This window comes from Hippopotamus amphibius, chromosome 10 (genome assembly GCF_030028045.1).
Source record: "Hippopotamus amphibius kiboko isolate mHipAmp2 chromosome 10, mHipAmp2.hap2, whole genome shotgun sequence".
NCBI classification, from domain to species: domain Eukaryota; kingdom Metazoa; phylum Chordata; class Mammalia; order Artiodactyla; family Hippopotamidae; genus Hippopotamus; species Hippopotamus amphibius.
This window is the reverse complement of record NC_080195.1, coordinates 57,659,779-57,676,289: the sequence shown is the minus strand read 5'-3', so window position 1 is coordinate 57,676,289 and position 16,511 is coordinate 57,659,779. Positions and strand designations below refer to the sequence as shown.

General features: G+C 36.3%; 1 protein-coding gene and 1 non-coding gene across 2 annotated transcripts in view; both read left to right on the top strand.

Annotated features, from left to right (window-relative positions):
- GRAMD1C (GRAM domain containing 1C) overlaps window positions 1-16,511 on the top strand; it is a 96,969-nt gene that overhangs the window by 76,559 nt on the left and 3,899 nt on the right. Inside the window, 8 exon segments of the mRNA XM_057696917.1 lie at window positions 1,244-1,381; window positions 6,064-6,182; window positions 7,624-7,766; window positions 8,504-8,607; window positions 9,952-10,128; window positions 11,275-11,332; window positions 13,057-13,167; window positions 13,389-13,494. Of these exon segments, the coding sequence (XP_057552900.1) occupies window positions 1,244-1,381; window positions 6,064-6,182; window positions 7,624-7,766; window positions 8,504-8,607; window positions 9,952-10,128; window positions 11,275-11,332; window positions 13,057-13,167; window positions 13,389-13,494 (956 nt within the window).
- Window positions 868-969, top strand: LOC130830707 (U6 spliceosomal RNA). Its single transcript, XR_009047874.1, has one exon. It is a non-coding gene; the product is annotated as a U6 spliceosomal RNA (small nuclear RNA).

The window sequence follows — 16,511 nt, the reverse complement described above, 5'->3', positions numbered from 1 at the left end:
TGAACTATGGGGAGCTTTTCTCACAGCTGTCATTCTCCACTGATGGGCATAATCCTTGACATAATAAATAATTCCAGTCCTGCAATCGCTAAACTTTCACAATGGATTGCTTTACTCTATTTCCTTTATTCTACTGGGCTCCTTTTCCTAGCTGTCTTTTTTGTTTGTTTGTTTCATTTCCTTTTGGTTCTTCTAAGTTAAGTTAAGCTCCTTGCAGTATAAAATAGAGGTTAAGTTTGTGTGCTCTGGAGCTAGAGTGAATTCCAATTCCAATTCAGTTGCTCACTAGCCATGGAACTTTGGTAATTCTCTCCGTGCCTCAGTTTCCTCATCTATACAATGGAGATGAAGATGTTAATACCTCTTATCTCACAGGATTGCTGTGAGGATAAGATGAGTGAATACTTGTAAGGTGTTTAGCACAATACCTGACATATGGTAAGCACCACAGATGCATGGGCTATTTTATGCAGTGTTTCCAGGGAATAGGAGGAGAGGTGAGCAGATGTTGCTTCTTCGTTTGCTACCAGGAGTTTTCAACATCATTGACGCTGTCAAGTTCTTAGAAAAATGTAATATTCCATTGGGCTTCATTTAGCTTTGAAAAATACTTTTCGGAAGGATTTCTTTTAATGTGTGGTATTGAGAATACGTTGTGGATACAGTGATAGTTGTCTTGGGGGAGTGAGCTTTAAGTCAAGTTTGAAACATTATTTGCTACTAAGTTAGTGCCGCAGATATGAGTCATTCATGACTTAGTAATTACTAAATATTTGCGTATTCAGAAATAGGACCTGCTGATCGCTGTGTAGATATCACCCTATGTGTCTCAGTTTGGCCCTTGTCACCCTTGAAATATTTTTTTCAGCACTTGCTTTCACAGCGCATGCGCTAAAGTCCGAAAGATACAGAGAAGCTTAGCATGGCCCCTGCACGTGGATGACACACAAATTTGTGAAATATTCTTTTGAATGATATATCATGGGAGTTTGATATCATTCAAGTTAAATCTTTCTATATCTTTTGGGTTTTGACGACTGAACTATTGATCATGTGTAGTTTAATTACTATATACTATTACGTATATAAAGGACATATGTACCTAATAACAATTTAGAGTTTTCATAGTGTGGATCGTTGTAGTCATATTTAAAAACCATATTGTGCCCCAAACCAAATCAAACCTTGAAATTACCTTTCCTTGATTTCTTCACTTTTTGTTCCATGTTTTTTGTTTCTCCAGAAAATATTCCTGAGAAAGATCTTCACGGAAGACTTCATATCAACCGTGTTTTTCATATCAGTGCTGAGAGAATGTTTGAATTGCTGTTCACCAGTTCACGCTTTATGCAGGGATTTGCCACTTCTAGAAATATAATAGGTTGGTCTTGTGTTCTTATCTAATGATAAATTTGGGAGAATTTTATTATCCTTAGAGGGTTGAGCCTATATACATCGATTTTTGTCATCAAGGGGAAAAATTAGACAGGCTTCGATTTTACTTTGGTGATGTATAAACTAGTGTTTAGGTATTTTGGCTAAAATTGCATGTAAATAGTATGTGTCCAGTTAGTCAGATCCTACCTACAATTAAGTTCAGACCCTTTGAGAACTAAAACTCCATTTATTTATTTATTTACTTATTTATTTATTTATTTATTTTTAGGGTTTAAATAGTTTATTGCACAACAATAAAAATCACATTGACACAAATAAAACTCCCTTTATTAATGCAGCAGTTCAGTTGGGTTGAACCCTGTTTAAAAGGGTTCTGTTGTGGAACAATTGAATTCTAGTAGAGTATAAATTGGTACAATCACTTTGCAAAATGGTTTGGCAGTATCTACTGAAGCTGACTCAACAATTGCACTATTAGGTATGTATAACCTTCAGAAATGGGTACCTGTGTACTCTGAATGACATGTACTGCAGTGTTCATAGCAGCATTATTTATAATGGCCCCCGAAATCAAAACAGCCCAAATATCCACCAGTAATAGAATGGATAAAAGATCGTGTGTGCTCACACAAAAGAACACTGTATAGCAATGAAGGAAAAAAAAAAAACCCAAAAAACAACAAACCTGCTGCTTCTTATAACCATATGAGTAAATCTTACTGATATACTATAGTATTAAGCAAAAGCGAAAGAAGCCAGACACAAAACAGTACATGCTGTGATTTCTTTCTACGAAGTTCAAAAACAGGTAAAACTAATTTACGGACATAAGATCAGCATAGTGGTTAACCGCTGTGGGGAGTTGGGTGGGTAAAGACTGGGATGGGGCTTCTGGGATGCTGGTAAAGTTCTCTATCTTGATCTGGGTAGTGGTACACCTGTGTGTTTTCTCTGTGCAAATTCATGGAGATTTGAGATTTCACTGTCTATGGTTTACCTTAATGAAAATACCAAAAAATTCCAGTTAGGAAGTTAGTTATAAAAAAGATTTTATTGATTATGTGTTAGAAGTTCTATTTTGGTAAACATCTCAAATAAGCTTATAGTCAATTTGAAATTGAATTTTTCCTGAATATTTCAAGATATTTTAGAAACTTTGGGAGCATGTGGTTTAGCTTGCTATATAAAATTAGAAAACAGCAGTAGCAGAGGCTCTACATAAGCTGAGTCATTTGACGTAGTCAAAGAGAAAGTTATTCTACAGTCAATTTAAATATAGTTTATAATCTAGCCATTTTATTAACCATTAGATATTCTTCCTTTATTTGAAATTTTTATGTAAACATAATTACATATTCGTAGATTATATCATTGTCATAGATTCTAAATGTAAAAAGTAATTTTTTCTTATTCATGGTAGAGTAGCAAAGCAATTTCTAATTGATAGCTATTGTCTTGTGATTATATTAAGAATGTCATGTTTTTAAAAAATCATTATTTTTTTCTGTTCTTCCAGTTTTTAAAATGTGTAATACCTGAGGGATATAAATCTTTCTTTTCACTCAGTAGCTTATATTTAGCTTATTATATCTGTTCTGAATCTATTTTGTGTCTTCTTGCTATTCATGTCTACCTGGAGAACTTGCTATTTCAGAAGAGCTGGATACATGACTCCTCTTAATTTTCTAAGGTGGTGTCTGTTGATATTGCATGCCATTTTTATGGCTGAGAAGGCCCACAAAAAACTAGCATGTTATTCCACACTGGTACTAAATGTTTGATTTTTGAATCACAGCTGCATTTGGTGTCTGATATCATATCTAGCTTCAATATGGATGACTGTGTTTGCTACCTGATGCTATAAATGGCTTTGGGAAGCAAAGGCTTCTGGCTAATCACAAGTATTAATAGTTAACAGCATGTTGCCATTAGACCTAGAATTAGTCAGAAGGTTTGCCCAAAAGAGATAATCTACTTATGATTGCAGGCTATTATGTCATCTTCTGAACTTGTTACCTGGTAATCAAAGTTGTGCTTCTTGAGCATGGGTTTCAAAGGCTTCTTTTTAAAAATATTAAGAGTTTAATGGGAAAATTTAGTGTGGTCAGTTATTGTGGATGTAACCTAGTTTCAGCACTAAAATGGCTACTGCTGGATCTATTTTTTAATAATTAAAAATTATTTTAAATTATTAAGAATAATGAAGATAATTATTATTAATAATTTTAAATAAAAATTAAATTGGATTCTTTTACATCTTTGTTTACGGTTGTATGACACTACTTTTGTAATTCAAAGCTGCTTCAACTTTTTAATTTTGAAAAAATGTAAACCTTCAGAAAAGTTGCATGAATAGTATAATAAAACCTATACCCATTACCTAGATTCACCAGTCTTTTTTATTGTGGTAAAATGTACATAAAATGAAATTTATCACTTTCGCCATTTTTAAGTGTACAGTTCCGTGGCATTAAGTACATTCACATTGTTGTGCAGCCATCAGCATCATCCATCTCTGGAACTTTTTCATCTTCCCAAACTGAAACTCTGTGCCTATTAAATAATAACTCTCCGTTTCCCCCTCCTCCCAGCTCCTGATGACCGCCATTCTACCTTCTGTCTCTATGAATTTGACTGCTCTAGGCACCTCATACACGTGGAGTCGTACAATGGTCGTCTCTTTTGTGACTGGCTTATTTCACTTAGCATAATATCTTCAAGGTTTATCCACGTTTAGCACGTGTCAGAATTTCATTCCTTTTAAAGACTGAATACTATACCATTGTATGTAAACGCCACATTTTGTATACCTATTCATATATCAATGGAGTTTTGAGTTGTTTCCACTTTTTAGTTATTGTGAGTAATGCTCCTATGAATACTGATGTACAAATATCTGTTTGAGTTCCTGCTTTCAATTCCTTTGTGTAACACTTAGAAGTAGAATTGGATCATAAGGTAATTCTGTATTTAAGTTTTTGAGAAACTGCCTTACTGTTTTCCACCATGGCTGCATCATTTTATATTCCCACCAGCAATGCATAACGGTTTCAATTTCTCCACATCTAGGTAACACTCTTATGTTTAGGTTTTTGTGATAATAGTTATCCTAATGGGTGTGAAGATTCACCAATTTAAAAACTTTATTACATCAAAGGAGTCAAATTATTCTGTAGTTCTTGCTCTTAATGACTCCAACGCATATCAGAATAGCTGTGTGTCTTTTTGTATACTGTTGCCATTTTTTCTTATGATTTCATCCCCATTTGTTTATATCATGATGAGCTTTACTTAGGTGTTGAGGGCTTGACTATTCCAAAATGTCAATTAGTTGATGTTCTGGCACATGACATTCAATAGGCTTGTTGGTAACATTGGTGAAAATGCAAGAAACACTTTTATCTTTGTTGATAGCTGCTTTGTTGATAGCTGCTTTGTTGAATGGCGTGCAGTTTTAATGGCAGAATTCAATGCTATCTTTTCAATTCTGTTGCTGATTAACAATGAACTATTTGTATAATTTTTCTGAAACAGGCTGACATATGACCAAAGTGATTGTTTGAAAAGTATTTTATAATTAACTTTATATCTCTTTGTTGTACACCTACATAAATCATTTTTATAGCAAATTCTGTGTTATAGATCCCATAATTTGTGATGTTGTCTTTTTAATTTACTTGCCAAATTTTTCTAGATATGCAAAAGGCAGCTTCAGGATCCCTCATTAAATCCCTAGGACTAGCTGAATGAATTGAGCAAAATTGGATATATCATAAAGGCTTGCTTTAATCCTTTGATGATGGGGGGTGGGTTAGATAAAGGCTCCTGTGTTTTAGGATGCTGATGAATACTGGCCAGATATACTAATTGCCTAAATCCATTGTGCTAACAACATTAACCAACTTAGTAAGGTCTTGAATAGAGTTCATGATGCTATTACCTATACTAACTAGTGTTTGGCTTGTTAAATGACCTTTGTTAATGTATGGTGCTATGTTCTAAAGATATATTTCCATTTGAAGTGTATTTTTACTCACTGTGTTGTTGCTAAGCAAATAAAAGAGAATTTTGACCAAGATCTTGCTATAAATACAGAGAGATTATTCTATAGCTTTCTCCATATAGAAAAGCTCATATAGTTTATTTATATTCCATTTCCCCCTCCTTGGTTAAAGATCTTGGCAGATAAGCCATTAACCTTAGGTGATTTCTCATTGACATGATTTCCCCACAAGCTGGGATCACATCATATTGCTGCGTAAGGGCAAAATGTCTGTCAAGGTCTTGTCCTTGGTGATGGGAATGTTGAAGTGTTCTGTCTCTGTTTAATAAGGCTGACACCATTACTTCTCTTCGTAGGTACTGGGGACTTTAAAAAGAAGCCTACTCATGAAATGACTTTTTATCTTCTAGAGAAGAGAAAAAAGTGTTAAAATAGACTACAGTTTAGAAGTAAATGAATCAGAGATGGGGTGTATGTCACATACAAGAAGAGTGCCTAACGTGTTTTTACTCTTCTTTAATGTTTAATAACACAATTATAAGGAAGTTAGGATTTATCAAAAATAAACATTTAAATAATTCAAAAACTCCCTCTTTGATTCCATTACAAGCCATACCCCTCAAATTTCTAGAACTAACTCTTTTTATATTTGCTGTGATTAGATGTAGTGTCTACCCCTTGGAATGTAGAACCTGGAGGTGACCAACTGAGAACCATGACCTACACTATAATCCTTAATAATCCACTAACTGGAAAGTGCACCACAGCCACTGAAAAGCAGGTATGTCTACGCTGCCAGTATTCCAAAAGAACTGTGCATGTGGGAAGAGAGAAGATTCCTGTCATAGGTCCTAGTCACCAATTTACAGGACAATTTCAACAAATAAATGGCAAGGAAAAAAACAGAGGAGGAACTATTTACAGGTTAAAAGAGATTTAAGAGGTATATCAACCAAATCAACTCAATCTTAATTCAGACAAACCAACTGTAAAAAGGTATTTCTGAGATTTAAGGAATTGGTTCATTTTTATGTGCAATAATGGTATTGTACATTATTTTAAAGAAAAGAATATCTTTTAAAGGGATATACTGAGGAATTTATAAAGAGATATACAGATGTATTTTTGGATGAAATTATATTGGTGTCTAGGGTGTCTTTTAAAAGTAGTCTTGCCAGGCAGAGGATGGCGACAGAGGGAGGGAATGTGGGGAGAGGTACAGATGAAACAGAACTGGGCAGGAGTTAGTGTTGAAGCTGGTTGATGAGCTTTTGACAGTTTATCATATAATGTTCATTTCTACTCTTGTATATGTTTGAACTTTTCCATAGTAAATGGTTTTAAAAAGAACACTACTGGAATATGATTTACAGGATCATGTCAAGGTTTAGGGCCAAATAACTAAATGGCTGCCGTTGAGACTGCATATGAGGAAGAGATTGTAAGATATTTAATGATCTGTTTACTCTGTGACCAGCATGGCTCTGTCATGCAGTGGGGTTTATGTTTGGCCAGTTTTTGTTGAAGTATAGTATATCCGTTCTACAAAGTTAGAAAATATTTATTAACATCTGAATTAATTGTGCTATCGTAGTTTTTGTCCATCAGTGTTCAAAAGGACTTAAATTCTTTTCTTCCAAAGATTTTCAGACATTTAAGAGAAGTTTGGTATTTTGGTATTGGAGAGTCTTTGATAATCTTAGAGGATGGGTAGAATAGGTAAAGTTAAAATGGGAAAGATTTGGCCAGCAACCACTTCTGATCCTGTGTAGGGAAAGCAGTGTTTTGTTTGGTTGTCCCTTTCCTTCACTTTTTTGGTGAAGGGTGGTTTTGTTCAACTTTGGTGAATTTTAGGGTGGGGTCTTGGCTTTGTTCAATTGAATTTTGAATTGTTCCCCTACCAGAAACATTTGAAATTCTTTATAAATCATTAACACACATGAGAGATTATATAGTTCCTTTCTCCTCTTCATGCCTGAGAGAAAGAAAGAAAAAATAATTATACAGTGAAATGACAGAGAGGCAGCAAATACTATTTCTGCAGGTTCCTTCTCAATTCATAGGCAGCACAGCCAACACGGAGGCCCTTCTGGCTTGGTATATAGGCTTCTCATGTTTTTTGTAATTTGTGAGAAGGAATTTTAATATATATGTTCTAAACTGGCAGGGAATTTGATGTATTAAACATGTACATGCAAAAAAAATTCATCTTATTTTGGCAGAGACTGTATAAAGAAAGTCGGGAAGCACAGTTTTATTTGGTAGATTCAGAAGTGCTGACACACGACGTCCCCTACCACGATTACTTCTATACTCTGAACAGATACTGTATCATCAGATCTTCAAAGCAGAAATGCCGGCTGAGGTGAGCTGCTGTAAATGAGTGTTTTAGTCAGGACAGGCTACCTTGTGTGCTGGTATTGTATCAATCCTGAAACCTTAGTAGCAGCTTTACACAACAAAGTTGTGTACTTCTTGCTTTGTGTATCCACTGCTGCGTCCTCACTCAAGGACGCAGGCTGATGAAGGCTTTGGCATCCTGGAGCTGCACAGTCCAGAACATGTGTCGTTTCAGTTGCCGCAGGAAGAGAGAACAGTAGAGCTGTGCTCGCAGTCCAGTGGACAGAACTGGCCACAAGACCCTGTTTAATGGCAAGGGGGCTGGGAGACTTGAGAAGCACGTGGTGGGTGTTGCCGTGGGAGACCAGAGATGCTGGTGTGTTGAAGATGGTGCTGGGCCATCATACGCTTGGCCTAGTCTCAGCTAATGTAGTGACTTTCTGCTAATGTATGACCACTAGAGATTTTTTATACAAGGCATTTAGGAAATTTAAAATTTATTTTGAGGCTTTATTCCTATTTAAGTAAAGAAAATTCAGGGTTAGAGAAAGGAAAGAAATAAAATTCCAAGTTGATGAAATTTTAGGAGCATCTAGTTTTTTTTTAAAGAATTCATTATCAGTGAACAATTTTTTTTTTAAGGCTCAGTGACTTTGAACCCTTTTGGCTTTCCACTGAATTCATTCTTACATTTAATTGCAATGTTAATAATATAAGTAAAGCTTATAAATTAAATATTCTTCTTCCTTCCTCATCCATTAGAGTTTCAACAGATTTGAAATACAAAAAACAACCATGGGCTATTGTCAAATCTTTAATTGAGAAGAATTCCTGGAGTTCATTGGCAGATTACTTCAAACAGCTTGGTTTGTAAATTTCTTGATTTATCTATTTTTGTAAAAATGGCATTTACTAACAGAATGGATGGATTCTTCATTTGGATTCATAGCAGGCACTGGTAGATGATGTTGGAATGACTCCCACTGAAGTGGTTCCAACTACTCCACTTGGACTTTCAAAACTTCTCATTTTCTTCGGTCTACCAAAGGCTTATATAATGCCTGTGAAGTGCCAGATGTTGTTCTGCGTGCTTTGTAAATATCAACTCATTACAGCCCTGTGAGAGAGAAGTACTGTGTTTTTCTTTTTTTTTTTTCCCATTGAAACACAGATTGAGAGAGCGGTTAAGTGACTTGTCCAAGATCACACAGTTAGGAGCTGTCACACTCCCTCCCTCTGTAAGGAGCCAAGGAAGCTGACTGCAGTGAGGGACTGGGTAACCTGATTGTAAATATGCACTTGTGCACACAAAGGTCTGGAGAGTCCTCAGGCCCACGCCTCCCTTACCAATGCAGCTCTCCTGGGTTTATGGAGGCCCATTAGCAAGGGTACCATGTACATGTGTGGATTTGGTGGAGGTGGGTACTAGACTGGGGAAGTGATGTAGTTGTCCTGTTTGGATATTCCTTAAAATATACATGAGGAAAAAACATGTATGTACATTCGTGAGCATAATTAATTTTAGTTAAAGAAAAGGCGGTGGCCAATCAACTCAGGGTCATTTAAGGCTTCATCATCCAGTTTGTTGATTATTTTCCTTGTTTCCTTGTCTTTGGCTATTTCATTATTAAACTCCAAATCACAAGCAGAGAAAATGAAATGCAAAAATGAGTTTTGGCCACTAGATAATGAACTTCTAATGAAAAATATGGCAAAGGGAAAGGTTAAAACAAATGAAAAAATGAGGTTTTTAGGTGTTTGCAGACTTTCTTTCCTAGCGCTTCCTTTTTTGCAAACCCTCATTGTAAATTAGAACAATGCTTCTCCTTCCTTTGAGATTGACAATCAAGTACCATAGTCTATCTTAGAAATCTTTCTAATGATCCAGTGTAAGTGGGTAGCCTGTTGTTTCCATAACTGAAATCTCTACATTAATATTTAATACAGCACATGGCAAATTTGCTCTGATGATCCCGTCATTAATTTAGTTCATTCTTCCTAGAATAACGAAGCCTCATTATGGGATCACTGTACACTCCAAAACTTTTCATGAAGAGTAAAGTTTGAATCTAGGCCATAAGAATCTGAGTAATAGTTTAAAAAATTTACCAAGGCTTAAAAAAAAAAGCAAACTGAGAACCACAATCAACCCCCCTGTATCTTCTAGTTGAGAAGGTTTCTCCACTATCTAAAGATTTTTTTCTTCTTAGAGTCAGATTTGTTAATGGAAGAATCTATGGTAAATCAGTCCATCGAAGACCCTGGAAAACTTAGTGGCCTACGAAGGAGAAGGCGAACATTCAACAGAACAGCAGAAACAGCTCCTAAACTTTCTTCTCAGCGTTCTTCTGGAGATGTGGGCTTAGACGCCAAAGGGGATATTGCAGGTAGCTGTTACCTGGTAAACAGAGATGAAAGATTTTTTTTTTCTTTATAAGTTTACTGTATATGAAGCAGAATATGCCTCTCGTTTGTAAGACATGTCAGTTAGGTTTTTCCCTCCTCCTCTCCTTTTCCAATAATGTTTGTCAAACTCTGAATTCCTTAAAGATAGTTAATATATAAATATAAAGGAGCAGTTGCAAAATGGCAGGCCTATGGCCAATAGAAGTATCTTACTGGGCCCACTTGGTATTTAGAAATTGGACATTTGTATATAGAAACTCAGATCTGACAGCCCTGGGTCACATCCTTTCATAGCAGCAGCCGACTGGAGCTTAGTAGCTGCTGCCCCGTTTGACTGAGTGTGTGCTCTCCCTAGGTCACCGGTCTCCACCACTCCTACCTACCGCTGGATGCTTCACTCAATTTCCTGCCTAGCATTTATAGACATTTGATTTCTATCCTTGAGTTTACTACAATGATCATATGCTTTTAAGCCTTATATACTGTCAGAGCCAGTCCAGCAAAATTGCAGAGATAGAATTTGACTTTTATTATCTCTACTCTCAATTTTGAAGATATCTTACCCCTACTAACTGTTATTCTCTCCCTCAGAGTTATAAAGCAGTCATACCTTCTCATCCTTCTACATTATCAAATCCTCTTCTAAGGTTTATATCTTAGTGTGAATGTGTTTTTCTACCATTTAACCTAATGGCTCTTTAATTTGGGGATTTGGCAACAAAATTTGGGCAACAGAGAACAGGTGAGGATGATTAAAAAAATTTTTTTTAAGGAGGGACACATTGTACAGAAAACTAGCACAAATATTATTTGCAAAGGTGTAACTTAGCTAGAGGTCATACATGATATATTGAATTGTTTATTTAATTTTAGAACAAATTAATTTGTAATATAGGCCAAATTTGCAGAACTGATACAAATCTTTTTGTAGATTTGTTTACTATTATTCAGGATATCAGAAGTCAAAAGAAGGGTACAGGGAATTCACCACAAATCACTTTGTCTTTACAAATAATTTAAAAAATTTCTTCTCTAATACTTTACAAATGAAATTAAACTTTTACCAGTTATAATCACAATCCTGATTCTAATACAGCCTTTTTTTTTTTTTTTTTTGTAATTTACAGGAAAGAAAAAGGAAATTGAAAGCTATAACACCGTCCTTATTGTGGTGATGAGTATTTTGTATGTATTTGTGTCAAATGCTTATTTTGCTTGTGCCCTCATTTATCCTTTAATGGTTACCAAAGAATTTGAATGTATTTGTATATTATTATATAGAAATTACCACTGTTTGACCAACTTTGGCCTACAAAAACAGTAATTTTATATGCTTCAGTCTGATAGTTTTTGAATGATTTTCAGAAGAACTGTTAAATTTGATGGAATACCAAATACATATTCAGGAAATCTTTTTGTTTTTTAAACTAATCTGATTTGTTTCTACCATCATAGGTTTTTAAAGGGAATATTTATATATGCAGGCTGGAGAAATCCCAACAATGGTATTTTACTCTATGTGATTAGACCAGCGGTCCTTACCTTTTGCTGTGCATAATAATCACTTGCTAAAATACAGATTTCTCAGCCCCAATTCTGAAGATTGAGTAGGTAGGTCTTGAGTCGGGATCAGGAATCAGTAGTATTCTAAAACACACTGCACAGGTTATTCTGATGCAAATCATCAGAGGGTCATAGAGTGAGAAATACTGGGGCAATTAGTCTGAATCTGAGTATTATATTGGAATCTACGCAGCCAGTCATATTTAGACTACTGTTATCTCCATGGCCGTACTTGGATCTTGAGGTAGTCCATCAGATTTAACTGAATTAGTTCTGACTGGATAATACACTCTGGGTGTATTTTTTGGAATGAAGTTCTTTTATCAGCTGTTTTTTCTAATTCTAGATTTCAGAACATAGAGAATGTTTGTTGTGCCTTTGAGTTTTATGAAAGGTTTTCATATTCTGCTTAAATTGGTTTGGTGTGACGATTTTGAATAGTAAATATTATCTGTGATCTTTTGTATTACTTTGCAGGTAATTTATAGTCAGATGTTGAAATGTTGATCTGTATACCATTTCAGTGCCACAATAATTTCATAGATTTTATTTTCTTGCTATTACCTTAGTTTTCATTTAAGAAAAACTTTCTTCTGGATGAGTAAAAGCAAATACTATGTATTTTTAAGGGCAAGTCAATATTTTGACAGAAAAAATAAGTGAGCTGTGATGCCACCTATGTATTTGCATATATGTGTAATAAGAGATACTTCATTCACTTGAAATGCTATTGTGAGGACCACCAATGTAAGTTTATTTAACAGGTCACATTTTATATATCACACAATTAATGTATGTTTGGGATTTGAAACTTTGTCTAAGTTGAACTAGAAGAAATTTTTGCTGGATGGTGATTTTGTGAATGTGCATTTGTTTCGGCGTCCGCTGGGAATAAGAGGTACATCAGGATCTACCTAAGATCAAATCCATATTGATCTTCGTTTCCTTTCTGAAGCGCAGTATTACGCATGTATAATTGCTTCAGGCAAAAGCATTCAAAAATAGATCTTGAAAGCTAACATGGTAGATTTCTAAGCCCATGGTCGTACATCCACACCAGCTGGGATTCTGTAGAAGAGAGGAGACGTTAGGGACAATCCCAACCTGCTTATTTGAGGACTTTATTGTCGCTAGTTACCTTCTAACTGTCCCCTCAATAACCACTTCATACTTAAAAGTAATTATTTCATACAATAAAATAAGGGTAATTGATTTAAATAATAACAATAATTGTAAACTAGTCTGGATTATATACATTTTTGGAGCTTTTGTGTGTCTATTCTGCATTAGCAACGCACTATGTCTGAATAAGAGTGGATTAACCAGGTCTGATGTGCTCTGCCTAGTTTGCTGATGCTAGTTTTGTTGAATGTGACGCTGTTTCTGAAGCTGTCAAAGATAGAATATGCTGCTCAGTCCTTTTACCGTCTTCACCTCCAAGAAGAGAAATCTTTAAAGTAAGTCTTTCCCTCTCCCCAACCTATTATTTCAATAATTCCTTTACTGCAGGAAACTTAATTCCAGTTTTAGGGATTTTGGTCTGCTAACTATTCTCTAGTCATAAACTTTTTTGTTTACTTTTTTGTTTTATTTGCAAATTTATAGGGCACTGATGATTTCTAGAAATGAAAGCCTAGAAGCTATTGCCTTGGTCTTTAAGATGGTATTTTTCTTTCAGTTTAGCCTCTGATATGGTGTCAAGAGCAGATAATATTCAAAAGAACAAAGATCAGGCCCATCGCCTAAAGGGAGTGCTCCGGGATTCCATTGTGATGCTGGAACAGGTCAGCACCTCTGTGTACCACGGTACTTAGTACTCATCCCAGTGAATCAGCTGCTCCTTTGGTTGTGAGAGAATATTTACCATACCATTATTTGAAGAAATCCCCCTCCTAGAGGCATCTACCCTTGCCAGTTTCTGGATTATGCATTTTCTGTATATAGTCACTTGTACTTTTTTTTTTTTTTAAACAAAATGGGAACGTAGTATACTTACCATTGCATACCCTCTTTTTTCAATTAGTAATATATTTTGAAGGTGTTTCCATATCAGCTGGTATACCTCCACCTCATTCTTTTTATTGGCCCTTCTATATAAAATTTTATGCTTAATATTAGCTCTTTTTATAGAAGTGGTAGATACCATATACACTGCTCATTTTTTTGCTTTTATCTATTAACCATGTATCATGGAGATAGCACCCTATCAGCATATAAAGCGCTTCCTCTTCTTTTAACAGCTGCATCGAATTCAGCTGTACGTATGTGGCGTACTTATTTTACCATTTCTCCGTTGAAGAATGAACATTTAGGTTGTTTTGGTATTTTGCTATAAGTGTTATCTCTTGAACATAATGTCAGCAATATGTGCTGCTCAGTCCTATGAACCAAAACTTAGGATTCCCTTTGAAAAATAAAGACGAATACTTCCATTATAATATAATACATGTGCACTTTTCAAAATTGAAAAAGAGAGAAGAGTAGAAGAGAACCTACTAGCATTCAGACATAATCGCTTTTAACATTTTGTTTTATTTGCTTCCATCCTTTCCTTCCATGCGTTGGTTTGTTTTTTAGAAGATTCCATTACTGAGCATTTCTTAGAACATCATGCAGGGCACTAAAGGTTACAGCTTTGACTAGGCGCTCTTCAGATGCACAACGCCTACAGGTAGTCACTTTCTCCTCCTCCTCAGCAAGGAGTAGATCATATTCCCACTTTTCTCCTCATCCCCTCCACTCATTTCCTGCTGACTCTCAACTCATGCCTCAAGGAGAAAAGAGACTTTCCCTCTGCATCTCTAACCAGATCTACAGACCTTCCTATCACTGCCCCCTCTCCTGTTCTGCACTCCGTTAGAAGCATTCCTCTGCTTGTGGGAGGCAAGTCCCAGCATGAGTTGGAAGTAGACTCCATCCTTCCCCCCTCTAGCTTCCCCATCTTCAGATTCCCTCATTCAGCTGGGTCTTTACCATCAGCACCTACCCTGCTCCCTTATCTCCTACATTAGAAAACCCACATCGTCCACATACCTCTCCCTCTGCTCATCTGTCGCTCTCCTCCCTTTCGCAGTCAGGCGCTCTCGGAGTTGCCTACTCTGGCTTCCCTATTTGATCCTTCATAACTCCTTCACTCTTCTGAGGTTTTATTTTCACCAAAGTCACTAGTTCACATAAAGAGTTAACTTGTTCTACAGGGCTGGTTCAGAAAAATAGCAACCCCAGTACCCTCTTCTCCATTTCTCTCCCGAAGACAACAATCTTTAACTCTCTTGGTTTATTCTTCTGGTGTTTACCCCCATATTTATACACAACAAGCATGTATTGATACTTCTTGATTTTTCAGTTTTAGATGTTATCTTTTGAATTCCTGTTATGGAGACCAGGATTTTGTTTTCTTCCACCTCTTCATGCTCCCATTTCTAATCCCCCATCCTCCAAAGGAAGGTGTAATTTTGGTTAGTCAGTATTCAGTGTTGGGTTTGTTTTGACTAAGTTTACTGTTCTAAGCTGAGCCACAGAATGAACCATGACTATACTTTTTCTTTTCTGTGCTTTTTTTTAACCTGAAATTGTCTTCTTGATACAGTTGATTAGTTTATTGTGTTGTTTATACGTGTTTCATGTCCTGATGCTCTGCCTCCTCTCATCACCTTCAATCACCTCGGGTATTCTATCTATGGAGTCTCTGCCTGGCTCCAGGCAGGGCTGGCGGCCCTTTCTGCAGGTGCACAGCGGTCATCCTGGGGCTCCTGTTGCCCATCTCCCGTTTCCCATATCCCATGTTTTCTGCTTTCCTGGTTTCCTCCCTCTTTTTAATGGAGCATATCCTCTCGCAGCTTCCTGAGAAAGAGGGTATGGAAGTAAATATTTTAAGACTTCCATGTATGAAAATTTTTCATTCTGTCCTTCCCCTTGATTAATTGTTTGGCTGGGGATAGAATTCTAACTTGGAAATAAAGTTCCTTCAGGACACTGAAGGCATTGCTCCATTGCCTTTTGGCTTCCAGTGCTACTATTGAGAATTCTGAGGCTGTCGGATTCTTGATCCTTTCATCTGGAAACTCGTGCCCTTTCATCCTGGGAAATACTGAGCTGTACGGCAGATGATTTCCTCTCTTCCACCTTCTCGCCCCTGACTTTCTACAGCGCCCATAATTTGGTGTTGGCCTTCTATTGGACAAGTTGTCTAACCTTCCTTTTTCTTTCCAATGTCCATCTCTTTGCCTTTTTGTTCTGCTTCCTCAGAGATTTCCTCAACTTAATCTTCAAATTCTTCTATTAAGTTTTTCAGGTTTTGCTAATAAGTTTTTAATTTCAAAGAGCTGTCATTTCTCTGAATTTTCTTTTTTTTTTTTAATGGCATTGTGATCTTTTTAAGTGGCTATATCTTTCTTTTTGACCATATTACTGATACTAAAAAAAAATTTTCCCTTCTTTTTGCATACTCACTTTCCAGCAAGACTCTTTCTCCTGTCTTGATTTCTGTCCTTAGGGTTAGAGGATTTCTTTAGATGTCTGTTGTCCTTTGTCGTCTGCTTGTGTGGGTCCAAATTTCTTAACGTCTGGGTTGGGCTGTTCTACCCTGAACTTCTCTGTTGATCTGGCTGGGCTATTAGTTGAGAAATCCTGATGTCAGTATCTTTAGGTCTTTCCTCTTGGATTGGTCAGTTGTAACAGAGCAGACTCTTCGAGTCTCCTCCCTGAAGGATTAAGGGCTGGTTGCCAGCATTTCAGGAGTTAAGTGAGAGTAGAGGGATAGAGGAGGGCAGAGCAAAGGGATGATCTCAGCATGCAGTAT